General features: G+C 34.5%; 1 protein-coding gene across 3 annotated transcripts in view; it reads right to left on the bottom strand.

Moving 5' to 3' along the window:
- LOC113503192 overlaps positions 1-22817 on the bottom strand; it is a 60337-nt gene extending 37520 nt beyond the window's left edge. Inside the window, exon 1 of one of the 3 annotated variants that reach the window (XM_026885033.1) lies at positions 22682-22817. In XM_026885033.1, coding sequence (XP_026740834.1) covers positions 22682-22802 — 121 coding nt within the window. In that variant the 5' untranslated portion in view covers positions 22803-22817. Of the gene's footprint in view, positions 1-13205; positions 13423-21294; positions 21401-22681 lie in introns of those variants that run through there. The other 2 variants (XM_026885037.1, XM_026885032.1) reach the window with 2 other exon arrangements.
- Between the last annotated feature and the right edge of the window lie 3013 nt (positions 22818-25830).

Below are 25830 nucleotides of genomic sequence, written 5' to 3'. Positions count from 1 at the left end.
TGAAAAAAAAGAAATAACATTTCAAGTTGATACTGCCAATGAATCTATGGCGATCACTTAATAAAAAAGAAATCACTCAAGCTATTCGGGATGAGCGTTCTGTGCTACCACAGATAGATACGTCACACTTTAAAAAGGAGTATCTCAAGGGACAACACTTTACCCCTTTCAATTAACGACAGGCGCCAAGTAATGTTTTGATAACTGTAGATCTTCCGACATCCTTAAGAGCAATCTTACAATAATCTTCTATAGATCGACATGTTACAACAAGAAAGCAGCTGACTCCGATTAGGTGTCGATAAGAAGATTAGGTACAAAAATAAATCCGGCTACAGATGGCGGATCATCTTCAAAGTTTAGAAGTACTTCCACGCTTGCGACACACCTGCTCCACGCGTGGTTTTTGCGACAACCTCGGTCGGTTTACGCACATTGAGATTATGCACTCAAAGATTTTATTTGATAAGCACGTGGGGTTTTGCCAATCTCTATTTTGGTTCAACTAAAGCCTTTAGACATTGCAATACAAGGTTAGAAACTTTTTCTATTCAAACTCTATGATAATTTTTTTTTAAGATTAACGTCTAAAGAATTGTAGACAGCTTCACTGATTTACGAAAATAAGGAAAATATGGTTTGTAATCCTGTCTATATATGTAGATCAAAGAAATATTACCTCTATAAAGACAATAGAATCGTGTATACCCCATTAAAGGAACTCAGAAATATAATGATAATGATGATTGGGATGTCTCTAGTAGCTAGTACAGACTTAACCAATGACAGACGTGTGACAGGCGAACTAATGATGACAAGAAATCTATTGAAAACGTCGAGTTTGCATCAGCAATAAAAAATGGCAAGTTAAAATAGAATTTATTTCAAAGCATCTAGGTTGATTTTCATGTGTTATGCGCACCTATTATGTCACTGAAGAGGTAATCAAACGGCATACAATAGAAATTAACTAAGCAAACAAAAAGCGGTTCGAGTCAGACCAACAAAAAAGTATGGCACTTGGTTATTTAGTCGTTCTGGTTACGTGATATTCGAATATTTGACAAAAATACCCAGTGGCATGTTAAATTACAGGTGGTTGTGATCATTCGCCTACCAATAAAATATAGTAAAGTGGTTGCAATTGTGGGGTCCCGCAACGCTGTGTTGCGTTTCCATAAATACAAAAGTATTACTGAAAGACTTAATGGCAGACCCCCTCAAAATCGGCTTGAAGATCTTATAGTACAGGAACAAATAGACCTTAACGGTCAAAATGGAATGGAAGGTCAACTTATATTCATTAAAATTGAGAATCTTGAACAGTTTGTACAAACACTGAGAGTGTATTTGTTCGATGACGTAATTATCTTAGAAACTGCTTAATTTTTTTTTGGTTTGTTTTTATGTTTGGAATCATGGTACCTGAAACTCTACAGGTGAATCTATAGGTTTGTTAAGATACTGGGAAGTTATAAGAAGATCCTGTGAGAAGTGACATTTCTACAGCCTTTTGTTTTGTTAAATCATTTCGTTTTCAAACACTAGAGAATTTTCCATTTTAACGCATGTCGAAATGACACTTATATTGCAAAGCCAAAATTTTGTTTGAAATATTTTCAGGTTGTGTGAAACAAATGCGAAATACAAGGCTTTAAAGGTAAGATGATAGAATTACGTTTAATTAAAAACACAGTTTTTTTACTTCCAATTGTTTTTTGATTTTACAGCTGTATTTAATGATTACTAAGTCTTCCATATTGTCGTTTTATTTGCTTCTATAATGATAGCCAAGCATGCAAAATTAATAAGACGGTTATAATGAGATGAATTTATAGTGGCCTTGTGTTCATTTCAAATATTGGTTTATGGATCTTAACAACTTATAATTTTATGTAGATTTGAGATTTTATCTTCTTCATTAGTTTTATTAGAATTATCATAAGTAAGTCGAGGTGGCCTTGTGGTTCTTTGCATGGATTTGTATGGGTAAGGCCCAGGTTTGATACCAACGCACAAGTAAGAACGTGATTTTTTTAAATTCGTATGGCCATTTTTAATTAGTTAAAGATATCATTGACAAACTGTAAAAGATAAAATTGAGAGCCCTGGATTCCAAATTTTGGAATCCGAAATCGTCAACTTTCAGTGAACTAGCGTGGTCAATGAACAAAACTTCCTTATATATTATTATATATTTGTATTCAAAGAGGCTGTGCTCAACAGTGGATATTTTTTACGTATTGATCCCAGTATCATAACTTCATCTCATTCGATTCATGATGTCTTTCTTCAATCCCACTTGTTTGAATTAAGATTTATTCTAGCTCAAGTCTGACGAATGAATACAAGCAAAATTATACTTGAATAGTAATGCTTGAATCTAACTTCATTACGTGGATGTGTACAGCCTTATTGAGTTGCATGTGGAGACAAACTAGTTATATTTCGAAATATCTGAACAGTCAGGTTATTGACCTTTACCAACACCTACGGTCAGAATAAGTATTGCAGCTTATGATCGCTATTGCAAATATTTTGTATTTTAAGCCCCCTACCATGATCTCCTACGATTTGCATGATACAGTTGTGGAAGCTAGAGGGCGCAGTACATGTTGTAGGCCTGTATCTCTTTTCTGTAATGGTTAAGGTCTCACATTAAGTGTTCTTGGTAGATCTCCAACACGCAGAAATTGAATGTTATAATTTTTTGTTTCTTATGTGACGTTACTAATAGCTGTTTCAATATAATCCATAACGTAGAAGTGTAAAACACTTACAACAAAAATCTATTGAGCTTTTTGATGGTGGTCCTTTTGTCAAAAGGTTTTGGTCTTTCGAGTCTAAAAGTAATTATTGTCAAAAAATCTGTACTAATACTTATTATTAAGTTCTGTCAAGTTGTTGGGGGTAATCTCAGGACTTACTGTATCGATTACAGATATTATTTTACCGATACAAAGGTATGGTATTTGTGAAAGTATTATAAGTATTAACCCAAAAACTTCCGCCCAGTGACAATTTGAACCGCATGACGATCCCTTCCTCATATTTTACGAGTAATACCTTGGTCTTGAGAAGTGTTGTTATTACAATAATGAAAGAAGTTTTAAGAAGTAACATGCTATTATCTCGTCTGGCTAAATGTTTGACATTGAACAAACCTTTTGTACGCAAATCGTTTGTTTGTTTGTTGAGGCCGTGAATATTATCTCCGGTAAGATGTGTTGCAAGGTATGCAATTATTATATAGTTAACGAAAATGTAAATACATCACACATAAATGTTAATAATGGATTTACTATGTACCACTTTTAAAATGTTCGTGCCAGGAAGATTGCATCGCTAGTGCATTATAATATGATTCTTAATAGGACGTTGTTCAATTAACAGGCTTAATGCACTCCTACCATACCCACATTTAGCACAAAGAAAGAGGATGAAAGGAAATAGGTAAAAAGGATAGATCAGTCTGAAACCTAATATAGACTTTTTTACCAGAAATAAGGCACAATATGTATGGGTAAAAAAAGGACCACATAATATGCTAGGAGCTAATTATAACAAATGTGAACGAAGCTGTCTCTTAGTTGTCGTCTATAGTAGGCAGCTTCTTTTCATAAACAAGCAAAAATATTTGGAATTTTCGATATCCGTACATGTACATATATATGCAAAAACACATTGAATAGATGTGCATAATATTCCCATTTTCTATACTGCAACAATTCACCACAAACAACAATAGCTTTTATCCTCAGTGTCGGATTCTTATTTGGACTATTTAATCGTAGGATTAGTTAAGCTTAATAACTATTTGCATACAAATCTAGACAGAACAAACATTGTATGCGACACTTCCTCTCCTATTAGTCATCCGCGTGAATTTGTTCCGCGTAATTAACTATTTTTAGCCTTTTATGATATTTTTAAAGTGTGGCCGAGTTAGGTGTATCAGGAAGAATAAATAAGAAAAATTAAAAACAACATTGTATTTTTTTTGTTCTAGATATGCTGTTTTGTTTGAATATTCTTTTATTGTTAACATGTAGTGTAATAAATGTCTGAATGGCAAAGCATTGTTGGTGTTTCAACTCTTATTTTTACAAAGTGTCTTGTGTCCTGTTTTTGTTTCTAGAAGTAATGACGGCTTCTAGAAACACAAACAAATATAGAAATAATTACAATTAATGACATCAATATGTTCAATCTGAGTCTACGTCCCTTACCATGAAGTTTTAAATGTCTCTTGACTCCCATATTGTCACTGATTACAGAATCATTTTTTTTTTAGCAAATGCGAAGATCATATTAATATCTACAACTAAGTTTATTTTTCAAGATTACCCATGCACATGCGTCATAACTGTCAATTTATCTCCACTTTGACGGAGGCTCCCTAGTATGACGTTAGTAGTAACTATTTCAGGTACAAACATGCTCGATAAACCACATTCATATACAGGGTTATGTATTTTAATATTTTTTTCCTCGTGTCTTCTCTATTATTAATATCAATGAGAGATATTTTTGGTTTAAGGCCGAGTACGGCAACATCATTTATTTTTGTGGCAATCAAGATCTGATACCACCTATTTATCTGAAAGTGTTAAGTTGAATGTTTATTTTTAAATCTTTTTGGTTTCGAGTATCCAAAACAAATAAAAAAAATTGAATATGTTCCTTGGTACGGTCAAAAATTTAAAGGGTGATAAGTTTTGTTTTTTTATGAGCTTACTTCAACGAAATACCATAGTTCCACGATTCTGACTGGCAACTGGCGGTTTTTTTAATTTAGATGATACGCCAGTTGAATACCAAGAGGTTTTTCTCATTGCATGCACATTCTCCACTCCACGTGCCTTGCCTAACTCGGCTCACTTATCTGACAGTTTGCGCAAACGTTGCCTAGTTTCTGGGCGCCTGGTAGGTACGCTAGTAATGAACTGAGAACCATATTTGATTTTCTCATGGAATTAAAAGATTAAGAAAACGGGACTAGGTCTCTTGAATTGTCTTAAATGGTATCAATATGAGAAACTGTTGGTCCTTTTGTTCGCAGTACTCTTGCTTATCTTAATTGCTACAAGCAAGAAAGAGATACTTTCTTTATTCAGAAACTAGCGGTTGCCCACGACTTCGTCCCCGTGGGTAGAAGATATAAGTTACGATTTATACCTGCCCTGTTTTTTTTTACATTTTCCATTGTATCTTCGCTCCAATTAGTCGCAGCGTGATGGTTTATAGCCTAAAGCCTTCCTCGATGAATAGTCTATTCAACACAAAAATATTTTTTTCAATTTGGACCAATAGTTCCTGAGATTAGCGCGTTCAAACAAACAAACCAACATCGGCTTAGAAAACTAAAGTGTAATTTTATTGATACCACTTCCCATATATAGGTGTGTACTAAAGGACCATAACAACGCCAGTCATTAGCGTTGTCCTCTAGAGTAATCACCTAATCGAGTGCTCACCGATCAGAACACATTAGCACACTTGTGCAGGCTCTGAGTGTTTGATCAGTCATACAAATTACATTATACAACGTGATCAAACAAAGCCTGTGTTATAAATGACGCTTCTGTAGATGGACAATTGGATATGAAAAGTTTCCCTTAAGCTATAGCTGAGCTATTATAATAACAAATCTGGTCACCTGGGAGACGGAGTTACAGCTCCAGATTTTGTAAAGATAGGACTAGTTAACAAAATATCAAATAAAATTGTTGTCCCCTCCAGTTTATCAACGTAACAACGCGTTCCTTAACTGCGATATTTTATTCTATAATGTTGTTATAGCGGCAATCAAAATACAACATCTCTGAAAATTTCATTTATTTTTTTTATCGATCACGGTTTATTAGATACATTGTGGTGGCGGACTAAGGACTCTTGTGTACGGAATCCTTAAAAATGGTGTTGAATATAATAACCGTTCTCTGTTTTAGACGCAGAGTTTGGGAGATCAACTAAAAATAGTATGAAGATAGTTCTAAGAAAACATTATATTCTCATTCTTATGTATATGAAGGTTGTTCTAGCTCCAGCTGGTTAGCTATAGATCTGTAGTATCAGTTGCTAGGGATCAACGCCTTCCGCGAAGGACGCAGCTCCGGTCACTAGCTCGACTAGTGTTGTGGTCCTTCGGTACGAAAGTAACTAATTATTTCCAATATTCGTAATTATATTAGTCAATTTATTGTATAAAACAAATATAAGGTACGAAATTAATCAATGACTTTATTTTCAACGTTTAATATTTATTAGTTAATTATGCGATTACTTTGCGTAAGAAATGAATTAACAAAGAAATCTGCAAATACGACATACTTTTTAAAATTTATTTTATGTACATTGAACATACAGCTAGAATATTCAGAAAGTAAGCGTAATATAAATCACAAAAAATGAGACTCAAAAGAAACGAAATAATGTATTTTATCTTGCTCTCGTCGAAAGCACCAACATTTCAACAAACATCATATTCCACTCGACGGTAAAGGAATTCAGGTCAAGATTGAATTTTGGATGTAATGATAGAATAATATACAAAATTTTCATCAACATTTTAATGTTTAACAAAATTAAAAATAAAATGAAGATCTCATAAACAGTATTGATAACTGGACAGATGATATTATGCCAGGTGATCATTATTATTTTTGATGCAGCTATACGTAGAAAAAAACATCAAACAACAAAATTAAATTAAATAAAAATAACAGTATTTGCACAGAACCCTGTTTCTAATTGAACTCGCACTTCACCGGTTTTATTTATATATTTTGAAGTACCACATGCCTTCTTTAAAGTCACAGTAGTGTTCAAGGTGTAGTTACTTTATAATGTCACGGCTTAGAGGGTATAAGGTATCTAGGTTATGGTTGTATTACACTATTAAAATAAAATGCCGCGATTGTAACCCACTCTGTAACAATGTGGGCAAGAATATAAGGGCGGTTATTATAACGATTATGTGGAATGATGGTGGCTCAGGGTGCTGTCTAATTACAGGGATAAGACCTTTGAGAAACAAGAACTAATCAGGACCAACACGCTTGTTTACTTCGTTTGATTAATATTTACTCATAGAAGCGGTTTTAAATAAAATTTTAAAGATAAGATACTCTTAATAGTGCGAAGTATAGTATTTTCTATGGTTGAGTGATAAATTGCAAGATTATCATTTGGATCAAAGGACCAACGTTAAGACATACAAGAACTTCTTAATGAATTACTTTAGCTTCACAGTTGCATGGTGGATTGATCATATAAAATACAAAACGAGTTGGTATTTAAAACAAACACATGTGAGGAGGACATAAAGATTTTCCCGTTAATAAGTCCTGGCCTTCTACTGAAAAATCTTAAAGTAAGATACTTGCAGTCGTTAAAGCGAGATGGCGCATTAATCGGCGTATAGCGTCATCTCCCTTCCTCAACTGCAACAATCTTACTCCAAGATGTTATGGTAGGTCTCTTTATTTGCATGCCAGACACCACTCTTGTTGGTCATACTAATATTTATCCGTTTGTTTATTGATTCCTTTCCGTGAATTGTTAGCACTTAGTCAATGTCAATTGGAGGAGTAATATTATAAAGGCAGGCACTCTTTGGACCTCAGCAGGTTAACTCATAAAGATTGAGTAGGTAATTTGAAACAAGACGCTAGCGCAATGCGTGGAGTGGTACAAATTTGAACTATGCTCGATTACAGCTAACATAATAAATAAAAAATAAATAATAAATGCGGACAACATCACATACATTGTTCTGAACCCAAAGTAAGTTGCTAAAGCACTTGTGTTATGGAATTCAGATCCAACGAAGGTACCACAAACACCCAGACCCGAGACAATGTAGAAATAAGAATTTTTACATTGACCCGACCGGGGATCGAACCCGGGACCTCAGAGCTAGCGACACCTTGAAACCGGTGCGTACGCCACTCGACCACGGAGGTCGTCGAACATGGCTGGGAATGCCAGATTGCTAATCGATCTTTTTCTGTTTCGATAGTTTTAATCGACAAGGGAATCAAAATGAAATAAAACCGGCCCCAAATCAGTCTCGGGAATAAGCCCGCTGGTTCAAAACTTAGATTGTAGTCTGGTCCATTACTAATATAAATTGCAAGATGTTTGCAAGACTTTATGGGTCAGTTAAGGACGGTGACCTTGCTGCTTATAAAGAAAAGCTAAATATAACTTTGGGTGATTCAATTTCTTCAAATTGCTTATGACGTCCTCTTTTAATAACTTTGTCGAGATATATTAACTGTTACGGGATTAAAATGGCTTTAGTCACGCGATATTGTTTGAGATGAGTGTGGTGTGTCTGATGACGTCATTATGATCTCAATTTGGTAAGACAATAGAAGAGCAAAATTCAATAGCATTGCATAAACAAACTTTTATGTTTCATATTGTTAATACTCCTAGAAAGGCATCAATAACTGAGTAAATATATTGATTTTTGAAAGGACCAAAAATCTTTTGACTGTCAGATGTGCTGTGTTATAAGTATATTTACCGAAAGATTTCCATCCAATTTATCGTAGGGTTTCTGTTTGACTGTCCCACCTAATCTCTTAATACAAGGCTTCGTACCGAAGAACCAAGTCACGATATTTTTATACAAACCGGTTGCTATGGTACTGTATTAATTATGTCGAACAAGAATATCGTTTCACAATTTTTTGATTGAATATTTGTTACTGGTTTAAACAACCTTAAGATTATGAAATATACCTTATTAGATTTACAAAATGTGATACTGTAAATAATAATTATCATTGAACAAATTCAAAGAAATACAGATTGACAACCAGCAGAATACACGGCAATTAGATTATTATTTTTTCACAATGGAGATTTTTTCCAGTTCTTCTGCATACTAATGATCTTTTAGAATTGTGCAATAACAGTCGTTAATTTTGACGTTTCGAAAGTGCCCGATAATTTGAAATAAAAACATTTTGACTTTAAAAAAAATATGTTATTACTGCAAATACTGACACAACACAAAATTAATGGTATTTATTTAGAATATACATTATACTTTTGAACATCAAAACGCGTTCAGGGAGTTACGGTATTAAGTCCAGACCCATAATTAGATCGAATAAAACTGGAACTCATAACTAAAACGAGATCTGCATTCTATTTCCATCGAAACAGGAATAACTGCTTCTAAATGCTTGACGAGGCAAAAAACACTTCAATGTAATATACATACATAGTGTAAGTATGTACTGTGAGGAACAAGGCCGTAACAGATTAGAGCGTGGATTTACAAAACAAGTTGCTGTTATGCTTTAGATTACAAAATAAAATTGGGGAAGTGCAAATAAGGGCTAATGAGGGCTAATAGACTATGATTAAGGAAATATGTAAAAATTTCAACTGCCCAGCTACCAAGAATTATTAGATACAGCCTAGTGACAGAAGGGTTAATAGACAGCAGAGCCTCAGTTATGAGTTTCCGACGTTTTTACACATCACTCTATTAAAATTGGTCCAGCCAAATTTTTTTTAAATTTCAGCCTGCTAGCTTATCGGGAAGTGCCTCAAAATTGAGTAGCAAAAATCCTGACGTGTTCGATGAATGTAAAAAAACGTCAGAAAAAAGCACAAACCATTTTTCATAATAAAAATAACTGGCACTTTTTAAATCGGATTGTTTTCACCTACTTTTGAGGTTGACTGTACGTTTATGTGACCAAGGCTGGCTCCGTCTGTTTGCCGTTTGGTCATATTATGTGAAGAGCTTGCCAATAGCAAACATCCAATAGAGGTCGCGGTCACCCCACAATAATTAGATAGTTGGTATGTGTGAGAACATTGAAGGATCTCATTATTATGTAAAGGTCTTTCTTACTCAGACCAATGCAAATTTAGAGTTGAATATTCAGGCTGTTTTAATATTTTTGGATTTTCTAAAAAGCTACGCTAGATGACATGTTTCTAGATTCATAATTACTAAAATATTTTTTGGGTCTGAAAACATTTTCTTCTTTTAAAACTACATATTTTTACTACTGTACTATACATATCGAAAGGCACGTTAATTTATTTTTATTTTATACATCTATTAGAAGCGATGCGGGTAGTCAGAAGCTAGAAAGTCTGGCGAACAGTCTAACTAAGGGGTATCGTGTTGCCCAGGTATCTGGGTTGAAGGGGTCAGAATTTTTTCCTATGCTTGGCAAACTTGTCATAACCTCGTAAACAAACAAATGATTGGGAAGAAAAATGCGTAAATCTCGTATTCTAAAACATACATCGACTATTCTGGTATGATTCATGTGATTAATTACTTTGTGAATAATAGTTACGAAAACAGCACGTATGTTACAGGGTGACCTGACTTGACCTCATCTTATTCCCTGCCCAATTCTTCACGGATTAGGGTCGATGTCACATCTTCGAAGATACATGTATTCTGCCGAAAGTCCCTTCGACAATGGAAAATTTGATATCATCGAAGATTTTATATCTTAAATCACTTATAAAGATTAATATCTATATTACAATGACAGCGCTCATTTTTGCCATTCTATCAGATAATTGTGATAAAACAATCGACTAATAACCATAATAATCAATTAAAACATTAGTGAAAATATCGATGAGTAATTTAGATGACAAGAAATTAAAAGTCATGTTCCATTAAATACAATTTTCCATATCATCTTTAGGATTTGTCCTATCAGCTCATCGAATTATAGGAGCTGCATGAACGTGATAGCGTGCTACACTGTATAACACTGCCTCTTTCCTACAACGACAGTAATTAGACGTGAATGTAGGTTCACTGATCGTAATTACCCCCAAATCACTTTCTCTATCTAATCTCAGCATCAATAAAACTAGTACAGTCCTAATAAATGTTCAATCACCGCTCATACGTGATATTGTTAAGCGGTCATCGGCTTCAATAGCTACAGATGACAGGTGTCCGGCACCGTGATGAATTCGAATGTTATTGTTACGGTCACAATAACTGTGGCAGGTGACGGGTGGTGTGCATCATGTACATACGTGCACTCAATGTTCTTATTACTCATGCAATGTAATGTTTGAACGTAGTGATGTGAGGAAGCGCGGATCGAAGGACCAATTTTTATCATTTTGGATATAAAGGGAAATTTATTGTTATAGAATTTTAAATTCAACCCGGATATTAAATTACTATTATACTTTGTAGATTAGACGATATAATCTTTTCTTTTATGCTTTTAATATAAATTATCTACTTGCCTATCATTGTCTGCTTTCTTTGGAATTATTTATTAGTCCTCTTGAAATGTCAACATTCCGATGAAATAAAAGATTCCTTTATACCATATAAATATAATCAGGCTTACTTTACTTTCATACTTTCTTCTCTGTTTTCTACACATATTACTTATCAGGAATATGATCTTTAATTATGTCTTTGTATTATTTAAATATTATGAGTATACTGACTATCTAGAATTGATCCGGCAGTCTTTAGAAAATGTAATACCGCTATTACTTGTTATCGAAGATTTAGTATCCCTATCACTCATATTGCCACTTCAAATAATAATATATTTTATGATTTATCTTAACCTTTTGCGTATGTGCTAAATTAATGCGTCTTTACAATATAGCTCTACTTTGAAAACTACTAAAAGCTTATTCAATAAATTACTAATAGGAAAATACAATAGTTCAAACAACGAAAAGAGTTCTCAGCTGAATCTAAGCTGGAATCTAACCTCAACATAGGTTAATTAAAGTCTTGGACGGACCTAGTTAAGAAAATTATCCTATTCAATTCGTGTATTGGTTGCCATAGTAATGAAAACGTAAACATAACCAAACACTTGAACACAAATCTGACTGCGGCATTCAACCTTACGCAATTCACAACAAGGTCTCGCGGTTAACCAAAAAACTAATCGATACACCGAGGTTCTATTCAAATTGAATTATGGACAGATATCTTTATAATAAATCTTAATATTTGATTATTTCTAATGGAATAAACCCAGTCCTTTTAAATTCGTTGATCAAAGACCAATAATTAGAAGGTTTATTGAGAAATCAAAAAAGTCATCAGACAACAGATGGACAGTCATGTCTGCTCAACTGATATAGCAGTCAGAACTATTGCATATTATTGATACAATATAATCATTCTATTGTTCTGAATGTGTTACGTGGTTTAGTTGATTAACATTGCCGTAACACTATGCACCTGCCTCTCTACATAATCGATGTGAACAAATTGGCATATTAGCTTTATTATTAACGTTTTTAGAGAGTCAGCAAGAAATGCAAGCTTTTCCATCTAGGTTATAGGTGATTAACCTACCTGTCTACTTTTGCTAATCTCTGCACTATGTCAAATAACCATTCATTAATTCACGTCATGTTTTCACTACTCACTACTCTCTATACAATATAATAGTCTTATAATATATATTAAGGACAACACACTGTTAAAATGTGTGAACAGTGTGTTCAGTGAACACTCTTCCAATTTGTGAAAATAACTACACATATTTAGCGACAATAAGGACCATTGTAATGTATCACGCTATAGTGAGTTCTAACAGGAAACAAGGGTTAATAGTTCAAACAATATCACTTGTACCATACTGGTTTAACTACTTTACAAGTTGTTGTTTAATTATAAATATGTACGACAGTATAAAAACCATTAAAGTAATGATGGCAGGAAACTAATCACCGGCTCGAAGGTGGGACCAGGTATATAAAATAATGGTTCTTATGACCTAAATAATAAACTATTAAGTTATTAAACAGCAAAGGTCAAGGGATCATGTTTATAGTTTTAACGGTAGGAAAATGTTAAAATTATTATAATTTGGAATATTTTTAATTGCAATTGTTGGTCAGCAGTCAACAATATAGAACTGGTCCTTATATCCGGAATATTAGATACTAATAGACTGATGTTTATATAATGTCAAACTTTCATATTTTATTCTGCTTATAGTGTACAGCCTCGATAAAATAACTATCAAACACAAATTGTGAATAACATGCCGCGCAAGAAACGATATATTAAATTTATACGGCATTTAAAATTACTAATATTTTCGTAATTGGATTTTGTAATTATCGTTGCATAATAATATTATTACAGCCGCAAAACAAAATAAAGCACCTAATACAAATAAAAGAAAGCCTAAGTTTTCACTTACCGAAACTTTTGTACAGCGTCCACGATATCCTTAAGACGATGATTAGAACTAATATAAACATGGGCAGGAGCCCGATCAGTCTTCTGTCAGCCACATAAGCTGTGTGCTCGTCCTTCGTCTCCGAGTAATTCTGGCTCTCCATTATAAACAAGAACAAAGTCACTCACACTCAAAAAACAATAAAAAGCAACTTAAAGTTTTCCAAATTTAAATTAAGAAACTTTCACCGTCCCAATTTGAAAATCGAATGCATTGTTCACTCAATAAAAATTGAAATTCAAATAAATCGAACACAAAATCACTTTTATAATTTTATTTTTAATTTAATACTTGCTTTTTTGGTTAATATTTTCGCTTGTTTTTATTTATAAGTTTTCTTGTTCACTTATTGTTCGTCGGTTAAGCACACACGTTTGGCTCGACGTTCCTACGGTAAATAGTAACTGAGGCTTGCGGGACCGGTCGCTGTGCGTACGTACTATCTTGGTTCATTGATAAAACTCGGCTCGTTCGCAACATAACGAGAAGTCGCGCTACAATAAAGTAATAAATTAATTAGGACAATGCATTTTATCTACAGATCAAATAGTACGATAGTTATCAATTAGTTCACGCTGATTATTTAGGTAGTATTATTAAGTAGGTTTGTGGTATAAATCAGGGCAGAAATTAACTTCTGCGATGGAATACTCATAGATAGATTTTTTGAGTAAAAATTAATTAAAGATATATAATATGTAATTAGTGTTGCCTTTAAAAAAATCAAACTCTTACTTGGAAAATATAACATAACGCATTTTATTTATTTGTAGACTCCTGAAAAATGTACAGGCTCAGATTTTTATGCTTAAAATTAATATTATACAGAAACAACGCAATATTAATTACTAAATGATTGTTGTTAATAAGCCAAGCCAGGTCAATATTAATACAAATACTATTTACTAACTGGTTGTAAAATTATAAAACTATTAGCATACTTAAGCCCTGTATACCTAAAGCCATATAGCTACCGACCTAGACATTTTAATCAACGCAAACAAAAAGACAAACAAAGAAAATCAGAGTTTATCAGTCGTTATCACAAAACGCCACTATTCAGGTAAATAGGTTACTTAGCAGACGGTGACGATGCTATGACACTCGTGATGTTAAGACTTAATACCCTTATCTGAACCCAAAATTCAAAAGCCTTTGTTGATTTTTGAGGCTGAGTAAGACCAACATTACTCAGACTCTGTGGTCCTTGTGTACGGAAGGACGTATACGGCGTTATGTGTGTTGTTGTTTTAAAGGGTTTGGAAATTATTTTTTTGGTGTCGAGTTATAGTTTAATGCTATCTTCATAGTTCTTTTAATTAGTATTTTGTTGGATATCTATAGGATAAAAGATTATTGAATGAAAATCAGAAATGCGTTATATTTTTTTCTTTAACTTACTTGCTATAAATATCTTTTTTGTTCTGTTTTTAGTTCATTCGTTGTTAACTATGAAATTAGTTCTTATGGAGTATTTAAGATACGGACTCTACCAAAGAATGTTACGACATAGCTGTGGTGAGATATAACAAAAGCTTATTTACACAGGTGATAAATTATTATTACATTTCACAGATACAAAATAGTAAAAGGCTTACTACCGCCAGCTATCAGAGCTCTGTAGGTCTTAAATAATAAATATATCGTAGATAGTCAGCGCTACTGGTAGCTCTTTAAGACGATAAAGATTAAACAGATTAAAATCCAATCAATCAGACACAATGGTTTAATAGCTGTGGACAAAGAGTATTGAAGCGATGGAGTATTTACGTCAAGAAATAAAAAAAGATCATTTTTAATTGTGTATATCGCTTTTTCCTTCTGTTTTGTTTTTGTAGTAAAATTAATTGGATGTCGAAAAAGGCCTTTGTTCTTTCTGGATATTCAAGGTGTCTATATTTTTTTATCGGAACTGGGAGAGTGGTTTATTCTTGAAAGCGTAACAGACACACAGATAACAGCTTTCTCATTTGTTTGTTACTATGGATTAATTACACCTAAGCGAGTTAGGTATAAGAGGTGATGAAACCCGATGCTGTCAAGAAGTCTGATGACAGCTTGCGATCAAGTTCTCATATCTTTAATTTTGAATTGTTCCGTTTGTCTGAGTTCTAGTGTCAATACTCTATTCAAATGTTTCCAATATTTCTAAGACAAAGGGTCTTGCCTAATAGTAACGTGTCCTATCATCTAAATAGAAACATTAAAATGTACGTAAAGACGTGTTTTGTTACTGATATCAATATTCTTAAACAAAAGTTTGTTTTAAATAGCACATACAGTCAGCAACAACTTGAACTTTTGTTGCTGACTATAAGATTTAGAACCCTACAAAAATTACGTAACGCTAAAAGTTATGAACGTGATTATAAAGAAAGAAAAATGATACTAATTTTGTTTTGATTTGCGATTAGCTGTCGCTATTTTTAATCGACTGTATTAAAAGACAGAAAGAACTTCTTTCTTTTCGTTTCTTCTTTCTTTCAAATAAATATTTTTAAACTATGAATTCAACTCACAAAGCAAACACTCCATAACTTATTACTCTGTGTCCGCTTACGGCTAAGTGCCGCAACTCCGCGTTTCCCTTTGTTGCTGGTACCACGTGCGTGGCTTGAACACAAACAACAACACACATTACATATCTATGTATAGAATACTAGCCTTTGATCGCTAGGTCGCATACAAACAGGTTGTGAGTTAAGCTATGAGCTCTTTAAATTCGACTGGTGAAGTTGAGGAAGGGAGAAACCACTACACGCTGTATACATTGCATCTCTCTTACGCGACGGTCATGATCTTGGTTGGTGTATTCAAAGTAACAGAGTTTGGCCCTAAGTCCAAAGTCTCCAGTTTGGCTTTTTGACTGGAATTTGCCGTCTCCCACCATCATTGCTCAAACTGCCGAGATTGCACGGATAACCGAGTGGTAATATGCACCACGTCAAACAAACTTATTCAGATGTGTCGTGGATGCAGTCTCCGTGTGGTATTAGCGTCTGTGTAATCCACGCATGTTTGTGAACACTCCCGCGTCACAGGGATTAAATTCCTTCTGATATATAGTGAAATGAGGAAGAAGAACCAGCGAAATATTGTGTCATTGTGAGACGTCTCATTTCAGTTTCTATGATGACAATACTTTAAGTCGTGCTAGTAAGGCCTCCGGGCAAATTCCAGTCGCACAGTTGAACTGTAGACTTTAGACTGGTAGCCTTCCTAATTATATACAATTATATTTTATATTCCGATAGGTAATTGATTCTTATTCTCAGACTTCACATGTAATTACGTCATGGATTGCAAATAAGTTTAAGATAGGCGTCAATGGCGGGCGAAGATCTCAAACCATAAGGCGAAAAAAAAACCTAGTTATTACGTTATCCAGACAGTTTGTTTGAGATGACTGGGCTTAGTTTTAATATATGATAGTTGGGTGACCAATTCAACACATCAACATTGCGAAGATTCATAAGTTGAATATTTGCACCGCTTTTCATTCATTCGATCACCCACCAAAATCAAGTTCAAACCGATCTTTGCTTAACCCTAAATTTTACTTTTCTACATAGCTATTACAGTTCATGAAATACTAGTGACAGTTAGAGGGACCAACAGACCGGCTTACAGACGAAAAGTGAAGCTTAGTAATGGAGTTTCGTTTTAGGTCTGATCACAAAAGCAAGAAACGATCCAGGCTGATCAGCAATGTCTTAGCAATATTCAGGTTCTGTTTTTATTTTACCCTTTGGCTATGGAACCCTAGTTACCACCAACACACAAATCACCATGATTATCAATTGAATTACCACGTGATGCTAAAACTCTTAAATTGTTCAGTTAATATAAAGCAGTATTACAAATTAAACTAGTCTTGTGACCAAGTCATGTGCTTTGATAAGTGTCTGTTGGAGCAATATCCGATGATTGAACTAACTTTTGTTCAGAGTCGCTCAAATTATCAGCTTTTGTTAAGGCTGTAGCAGTGCTATTGTACATTCTGTGACTGTAGGTACAGACAACAATGAAAGTCTGTGAAGGGATTAAAATAAAATGTAAGGCGTAATTAGTTGTTGTTTTTAATGGCGTAGACGTGTGATGTTGAAATGCGCAGCATGCTGATGGGGATGTTGTTAGGAAGTGGTGAAGGATGGGGGGTTGTTTGGTGATTAAGATGATGAATTTATATTGTTTTTTGATATTGTAAAAGTTTTACTCTGTAGACTAATTTAATTCAATGACTTTTGATTTTTAAAAGAAGACTGACGTAAGAAGCATTCTTTACCAGCAAAACATTTTTTTTTCGAAATTAGACCTGCTGTTTCAGCTTCAACAGATGCTGTTTGCCGTTGCAGTTTCAGTGTAGCAAACATACACAGACACATACAAAAAAAAACCCACTCATTTATTTTCACTTTCATTAATGTGATTATTTCCAAACAAGTTTGAAAGATGAATAAATATTGTTTTGTGTTATTGACTTGTTTTGCCGACGGTTCTGACTAGGTCGTGGCGATCACGACTTGTGTCAGTTTTCTGTAGTTATTGTAATACGCAAGGATTGCCTCATAACGCATGATTATGTAAACTATTACTTCTATAGGTCTATTGGTATTGGATCATGGACTTTTCATAGATAGACCTGTCTGTGATGAAATAGCTGAAACAAATGTGATTTGTAATGTTATTGTTTTTGATGTAGTAAAAATTTATTTAAATAAAATAATATCTAATGAATTCTCCGTGTTGTCGATCACAGTTATGTTATTTTTATAAGACGTGATGCAACTTTGTTAAAACGATGTAAAAAATAAAATATTTCATTTTTTAATAATGCGACCAGAAAACCATTACAAAATTATAGTAGCTAATTAGTTTAAATTCAATTTATCCGCCTTCAACGATCAAGTTTTTCCGTATGTATGATTGTAGTGACATCTGTCAACGAAAGTCAGAATTAAAACTATTATTACTATTAGCCAATAGATGGCGTTAATATTGCAACATTTATAGTTCAACTACTCAACGCTAGATGTCACTACCGTTACAAAATGATTAGTTGAGTTACTCACCGCTAGATAGCGCTCATACGTTTACAAATGTAATAAGGGCAAATTATGTTGATATTGAAAATGCCTCGTAAAAAATAATCATAATTTTTTCAAATTTCTACGAATACGATAACGTTTTATATGGAAAGTTAATTTTTGCATACGGAATTATTTTATTTACTAAGTCTTTGTAGTGACATTTTTTATCAATTTTATTTGTTCAATGGTGGTTCGACACAATGACTATAAATTCACTATAATCACCATGACCGCGAAGTGCGTTGCAAATGTGTACATACATAATTGCCTTAACCATTATCAGTGTTATACCTATTCCTAATGGTAGGTACTAAGGAAATCGATAATGTAATCATAATTCAACTTACGAATGTGTCATAATAATATAAAATGTATTTTTAATGAGTTCTCTGAACTACCTATGACTGTCACATCATATATTATTTTTGTGTTTCTTTTTTTTAATGAGATCCGATGTTGTCGCTGTATAAGAATTGCATAGACAGTGTAATTTAGGTAGTATGTTTCTAACCAACAAATTATAACACATTTAATTTCGTTTTTATTAATTTTAGCAACCTCACACCTTTGCATTTGTACCATTTCATATTTCATTATCATTTGCTTCGTTGCCTGAGGCGGGCATTTACGACCCCTCCAATCAATTTAAACTCTACAAAATTAACAAATTTGCTTTCAAATCACATCTTTTCCGCAATCATCTTTATTACATAAAGTCATGTGGTTGCGTATACTTTTATAATCATAATTTTATACTAAAAATAATACAGCCGTAGGTATATGACCGGATTTGCTGTACACGTGTGGGTTGGATTGATGCGCCCAACCGTGGCACATAGCATCTGTTATCTACCTTTTAAGATGATAAGATAGCTACTGACTCTGTAAAATTTTGTAGTGGGCTTCCTTAACCCTGACTAATAATTTAATCATCATCAGCCTAGCCTTTTCCCAACTATGTTGCGGTCGGCTTCTAATCTAACCGTATTCAGCTAAGCACCAGAGTTTTACAAGGAGCGACTGCCTATCTGACCTCCTCAACCCAGTTACCTGGGCAACACGATACCCCTTGGTTAGACTGGTTGTCAGACTTTCAAGCATCTGACTACCTGTAACGACTGTCAACGATGTAGGAATAACAGCCAGGACCCACCATTTAACGTGCATTCCGAAACACGGAGAAACTCGTTATGACAAAGATGGTCACCCATCTACGGACCAACCGCGCCAAGGGTGGCTTCACCTGTGATCGATTCACTCATGCGGTTATAGCTTAGCCTGACTAATAATTTAATAATTTATGTAATTGCATAAACAAGTTTGGTAATACTGCTACTACTGCCGGGGTATATCGATACCGCTCCGTTAGACTATGTGAGATCGAATTTTTCTAAGAAAAATAGTACTTGTTGCAATTTATTTTCAAAACTACTTATGTTTGTTAGTTAATATTCAAATGCTAATTCCCTAGCTTCAAGATTAGCATTACTATCTTTTAATACCACCCAACGTATCTCATTATGTATTTAGATTACGCGTCAACAACAAATACTTTACATCATTATCTATTTAACGTCGCTTTTTGTCAAAATACTAATGTCACAATGTGTCATGTGCTACATGGTTTGTTAATCAGACGAATAATCTCTTTAAAAGTTCCGCGTACGATTGTACTGAACATAGTTCTCTGTCATGTAATGTCATCGCAAAAAAAAAGGATTGGTAATGATTATAATTCATTTTGAGCGCTCGCGTATTATTCATCCGTTCAAATGCCAGTTCGTCTCTCGACACTAAGTGTACTCATTTGGTTACCTGTCCGACCGACCTTTAAAACATTACTTAACTTCGATGTTTTCTTTGTTTATGTTGTTATAGCGGCAACAAAAGTACGTCATCGGTGAAAATTTTAACTGTCCAGCTGCTACGAATCAGTAGATATAGCCTGGTGACAGATGGATAGACAGAGGCGCCTTAATTACAGGGTTCCGTTTTTACGGTACGATTTTAGAGAAGCGAGTTATCGTCTTCCATACTTTGTATCTAACCTCGCACAACAGATTATGTGGGGTTAGCACTCTACTCGTGGTGGTCTGGGATCCTACAGCCGCGTCTGAAAATTTTATGAAAGTGAGATAACTTCCTACGCTCTGTATTGCGCTGTCACGTTTCTAAAACCATTTCAAATTACTTTAACGTCGTGTTCGTCAGTCCATCTCAAACACTGAGTTCAGTTCGATATCATAAGGAAACAATCTTTAGTCCATAATAGATAAGGATACAACTGGAAAACAATATGATAGTTTAGCAGTAGACCAGAGCAGCCACATAATGTTACAATTTCCAGATCATATGGCTCGAGATCTCGGTATACTTAAATTTTTGACAGTGTTTTGGATCTTAGGATCTCAATTATGTCGGCATACTGATACTGCAACTTATTACTATCTACTAAGAGCTCACTGTCTAGAAATTGTCGTCTTCTGGTTTTTCTATAGAGAAGCGCTTGAAATGTGAGGTATAAAATGTCATGAGGAGAGGGTAACTAATTTCGGCAAAACACAAACACAAATGAGCAATTTTAGATGAATTTTGGGGACGACTAAAAGCGACTGGGAGCTGGTGGCACAGTGAACAGAAGTTGCAAAATAGGCAAGATTGATTAAGATACAGTTTCAGTTCTATTCCAGTGACAGTCAGTAATAGATTTCATATTTCTATCTGTCACAACGATGTTTACAACACTTCATACTCCACTCCTACTGTTTCCATAAGGTCTAGTTTACCCCGAATATTTCGTTTTAGTTAATCCTCGTTGATCGTTTAATCCGAGCTACTGGCCGTGACCTTCATATCTGCAGGTCTTTGTACGATTCGAAGCCTTACAACATTATGATGGCGAATGAAATATAATGGATGCATTACATTGCTGGTTTAGTTATAACAAGGTGAACACTTACCAAACAATCTGCAGCAATGTAAACACACACACGACACAAGGTAGACCACGATTAGCACAATAAACGGGAAAAACAGCACCGTGTACTCCATCATGACTGCTTGGCTCGAGGGAATCACGTCAACTAACCATTATTTTGGGGTTTTATCAAAGAGAGATTAACTGTTATCGAATAAATTGAAAGCCGATATTAATTAATAGATACCAGGCGCGCAGGACGCAAGGAGTTTAGATTATGATATACCACGTGTTGGTGTGACATAAGTTAGACTGTTTTACTTTCATATGATTTACTTTGTTTTATCTGATTTGGCTTTAAATAAATCGCTGTGCACTGCTATTATGAATCATATTTTTATCTACCCGGTTTCCTTAAGCGGAAATAATTCCATCCGCAAAGACAGCTCAAGATTTTCAATTGTACTAAATGCTATGGTCGCGCACGCGCCGTCTGTGTCGGCGCATACTAAGTAGGGTTCTGCTATTAGCCACCAGATGTCAGCTTCATCGAACGGCCGTAGTTCACCCCTCATTTCATTAATTACGATCATAATATCATTGTAAAAAAAATTGCAACTCTTAAATATTTTTTTTGTTGAGGACGGTTTTTGACTTATTGCTGTCGTCGACCAGTTTTATTTATTCGTGGTATCGTCGCTCACACACACAATGTACATATTAAGATAAATAATAATCCTCGAACTGATTCAGTACCTACTTCAGTGATTATTTGTAAGTGTGGCAACGGTGTGGCAGTGGTTTAATGCCAGCTGAGACTTGAGAAGGACAATCTTGGCCTAATTCTCGTAATGGCAAACAACGTCATCGTTGGCATTAGGGGTCGACCTCTACGTCATCAAGAATGTCTGTCACAATTGTGGAAAAGAGACAGCGCTCAAAGCTGTGAAGCATCCCGTCTTGCTTCCACAGCAGCTATTCTTCTGAGAGTTGATGATCCCCAGTAAACATTTGGTACCCAGAGTTAGAATGTTGTATTATTTTTATAATTTTCATAAAGGTATAATATCAATCCATTGTATTTTTGTGTTATGTACGATGTGTCAAATAATTTCATCACCGTCACAACAACTTCAGAGAGATAGATAAGACCGCAGCATACACATAACCTCAAAACCAAAATTCAAAATAATTTAAATCTTCTTATTGTTTGATAATTTTCTTAAAAAATAATTTTGAATATTGACCATTTTGGATTAGTGTTAAATGAGACAACAGACCCTCATATTTTTGTGTCGGCTAATGCCGTTAAAGAAGAACTTTCCTACCATGCTCTATACTTAGATATCAAATACTTATTCCTTTAAAAGGAATAACGTACCTACTTATATAGATACACGCCATCAACACATGAATAGTGAAGTACTTACTAAATACTCTGAAGACATATCTCCCGATGATAACATCACAAATTTGCAAATATATATACACCATCAAAAACAAAGTCACCGCGAAAAATATGAACACAATCTCTTTCTGAGTCAAAAACATTTTCACAGAAAAACACTGAAAACTGAATATATTTTGCAGTTTAAATGTATCGGTGGAACATTCAGTTGAAGACTGATCGCTGTGATCTCAGATAAAAGTGGATAATAGCGTCGTAACATTGAGAATTGGTTCCGTAACACATAAATCTTTGCTTTGAAAATTGAAATTTAAATGAAAATTAAAATCTTTAATTATAAATGCGTGGACCATGTCGTTTTAGTTTCAATTGATATGGAAATAGACCCCTAAAGCATAATGGTATTTGTATTTTCTTTATAACAAAGAATTTCTGATGAAAGACAAAGGTTAGGTGATTGACTGACCGTAATCTCTCTGAGAGCACACCAGTGGAAATGCAACCTTCACTTTTTTGAATTAGAGTTTATATTTGAATGAACGTCCTGTTAAACTACAATGTAGATAATCTGATAAGCCTATCTTGTTTTGTTGACACTGATTACTATTATATCTAGACCTCCCACTTCCCTCCCTGCAGTAAGTATTGAAGATGAAATGAATACATTTTATAGATTCGTAGAGGTCTAAGTATGGCGGTTGATAGGTTATTTAATAGTGTATTGCAAGGTCAGTATCGTTAAATCTGGCGATATATTGCAGGTTGCTCTGGGTTTTATGAACATTCTTTGAAATCGTTCCGTAAAATGGATATCAATGCTTGCACTATGAGCTCTTTAAGAGTGACCATTGCTATTTTAGAAGCGTGACGGCGTACTAGACTAGACACAGAGCTGAGGCATCTCGTTCCAATATTATTATAAAACACGACTCCCTCGCTAAGGTGTTTAAAATTTCGCGGGGTTTTATAAACATTCATGCGCAAAGACACCCAGACAGAACAATTCGTCGATGCAACTTATGTTTGTTTTACAGGGGATCGAGCTCTCGATGTGTCGACCACTGTTGGAATATCTTTGTTATCTCAACTCGGCTATCCGTTCAGTGTATAGCATACATGGACGAAATATATGCACGTATATTCCCTTCGATATTTTCTATATAACAAACTCATCATTTCGAAACAAAAACGTTGCCTCATCTAACAGACTAACATCACCTCTTAAAGTAGGAATGTTACAGTTATCAAAGCGAGATGGCACTATACTCTGCACAAGCAGCATCTCTCTTCCACAAGTTCAACAGTTCTACTTCAAAAGCTAGTGGTACAGAGGAAGGTTCCAGTTTGACAAGACCACGCTTTCTTCGCACGCCATCTTAATTCACAAAATAATTATGTTTCGGAGAACTTTTTCTGATAATCAACGACGAAGCGTCGTGTGAAACGAATTTGGGAATTCTTCTTCAATGACGCTGAGTGTTATTGCGTCAGTCGAGTTAAAATATTTGGCTGATGACTTGAAATTAATGTTATCCTTACTTGTTTTATATAATTGTGTTTTGTGACGGAGAAATGAATTTAAAAATTACGAATTATTTAAAACTTCATTTACTATAATATAATAAGCGCAATAGTTAATAAGACTTTCACGCTCAAAAGGCTGGTCAATATTTAATTTCAGAGGGTTTGCTGAAGTTCTGGATTAATAAATAAAATAATTTTCATCGGGGTAAAACCAAGGGTCTCAGCTAGTCTATACCTGTATAAACTAAAACCCTTACTCAACTAGCAGACATGCAAAATACCCTGATAAAACAACTTCATTGTTTCATTCTTATTTCCAACAGCGAGGGCCATCTAAACTTGTTTCAAAACCCATCACACCGTCTGTCCGCGAGACCCTATTAAGGATATTTACCGCGATATTATGTATGAATGTGTAAATTCCCCATAACTTTCAGATCTTGGCATCCAATCTTCCAGTTATTGAATTATCAACGTGTCGACGGAGCCCGGGGCAGGCTACATCGACGGGTAGCACCTGTCTCGACTCTCTGGAAGGCTACCATCTACATCGTTAAGAAAGATGATTAAAAATGAGTAAAGGAGACAGCGCACTACAAGATGTAGAGCTTTGTCTCGCTCCCACAATTGAGGTAATATTGCTTTAAGTTAAGGTGGTAGACCCCTTGATATAATTAACACCTGCGATGAATGCGACACAAACAAAACGACTCGAAAGATCTTGTATCGATATTATTTGCATCTTTTATGAACTCTTAGTACGTATAGTTGGTTGGATGCACTCTTTGCTTTTTATAATGATTCAGCCTATAGCTTGCAACCTTCTTCTTAGCCTAAGACCATTCGCATTTCTTGAAATATATATATATTTTTTTCATGATTTAATGTAAGTACAGTACTAACTAACATAAAATAACGCTCTAATAAAAAAATCTCCTTCCGTTTTCAGGAGCCAGACTTTTACTGATGAAAACCTATCTAAATAACTTCTCTTTAAGCCAATATCGCTGAATGTTAGGAATATTAAGACAATCATATTATTGAAAAATAGTATCATCATTATCCAATTTCTTCAAAATATCCATAATATACCAAAACAGTATTTTGTAAAGCCTATTGCTTAAATTACAAACTGGGCGTCATAGCTGCGAGTGCGCAGGCACATAGCTTCGTCCGCGGCGTCGCTCGATGCGTTCCGTTGATAAACATGAACTGCTAGCTCCTCGCCTAATTGTAGAACAACGTCGTTCATGTAACAACTACAATATTCGAATGACAGCATTCAAAATTATCATGACAAACGACAATCTAGGCATATTGGGTAATTAACCTTTATTTAAAACCTTTCACACATCGCCATCTACTCTCAAACTAAGAAAAGCTTGTATCATGAGTATTAAATACATACATATGCCATGTACCACACTAAACCAATATTTTGTAAATTCCTAAATGTGTTACAACATACGAAATCAATGAACACTATCCAACAAACCCTGCTTTATTATTCCATTTAAATATAACAACATATTTAAGCTCAATAGCAGAAACTTGAACTTTAAAAAAAAACAAGAGAAAATCATCGTAATGCTTCAGTAAGATTTCTCTTAAAAAATATTTATAGATAGACGGATAGAATAACGAAAG

The sequence above is a fragment of the Trichoplusia ni genome, chromosome 18 (assembly GCF_003590095.1).
Source record: "Trichoplusia ni isolate ovarian cell line Hi5 chromosome 18, tn1, whole genome shotgun sequence".
In the NCBI taxonomy this organism is placed as follows: Eukaryota; Metazoa; Arthropoda; class Insecta; order Lepidoptera; family Noctuidae; genus Trichoplusia; species Trichoplusia ni.
The sequence above is the reverse complement of the archived record's forward strand: the minus strand, read 5'-3'. Positions and strand labels throughout refer to the sequence as shown.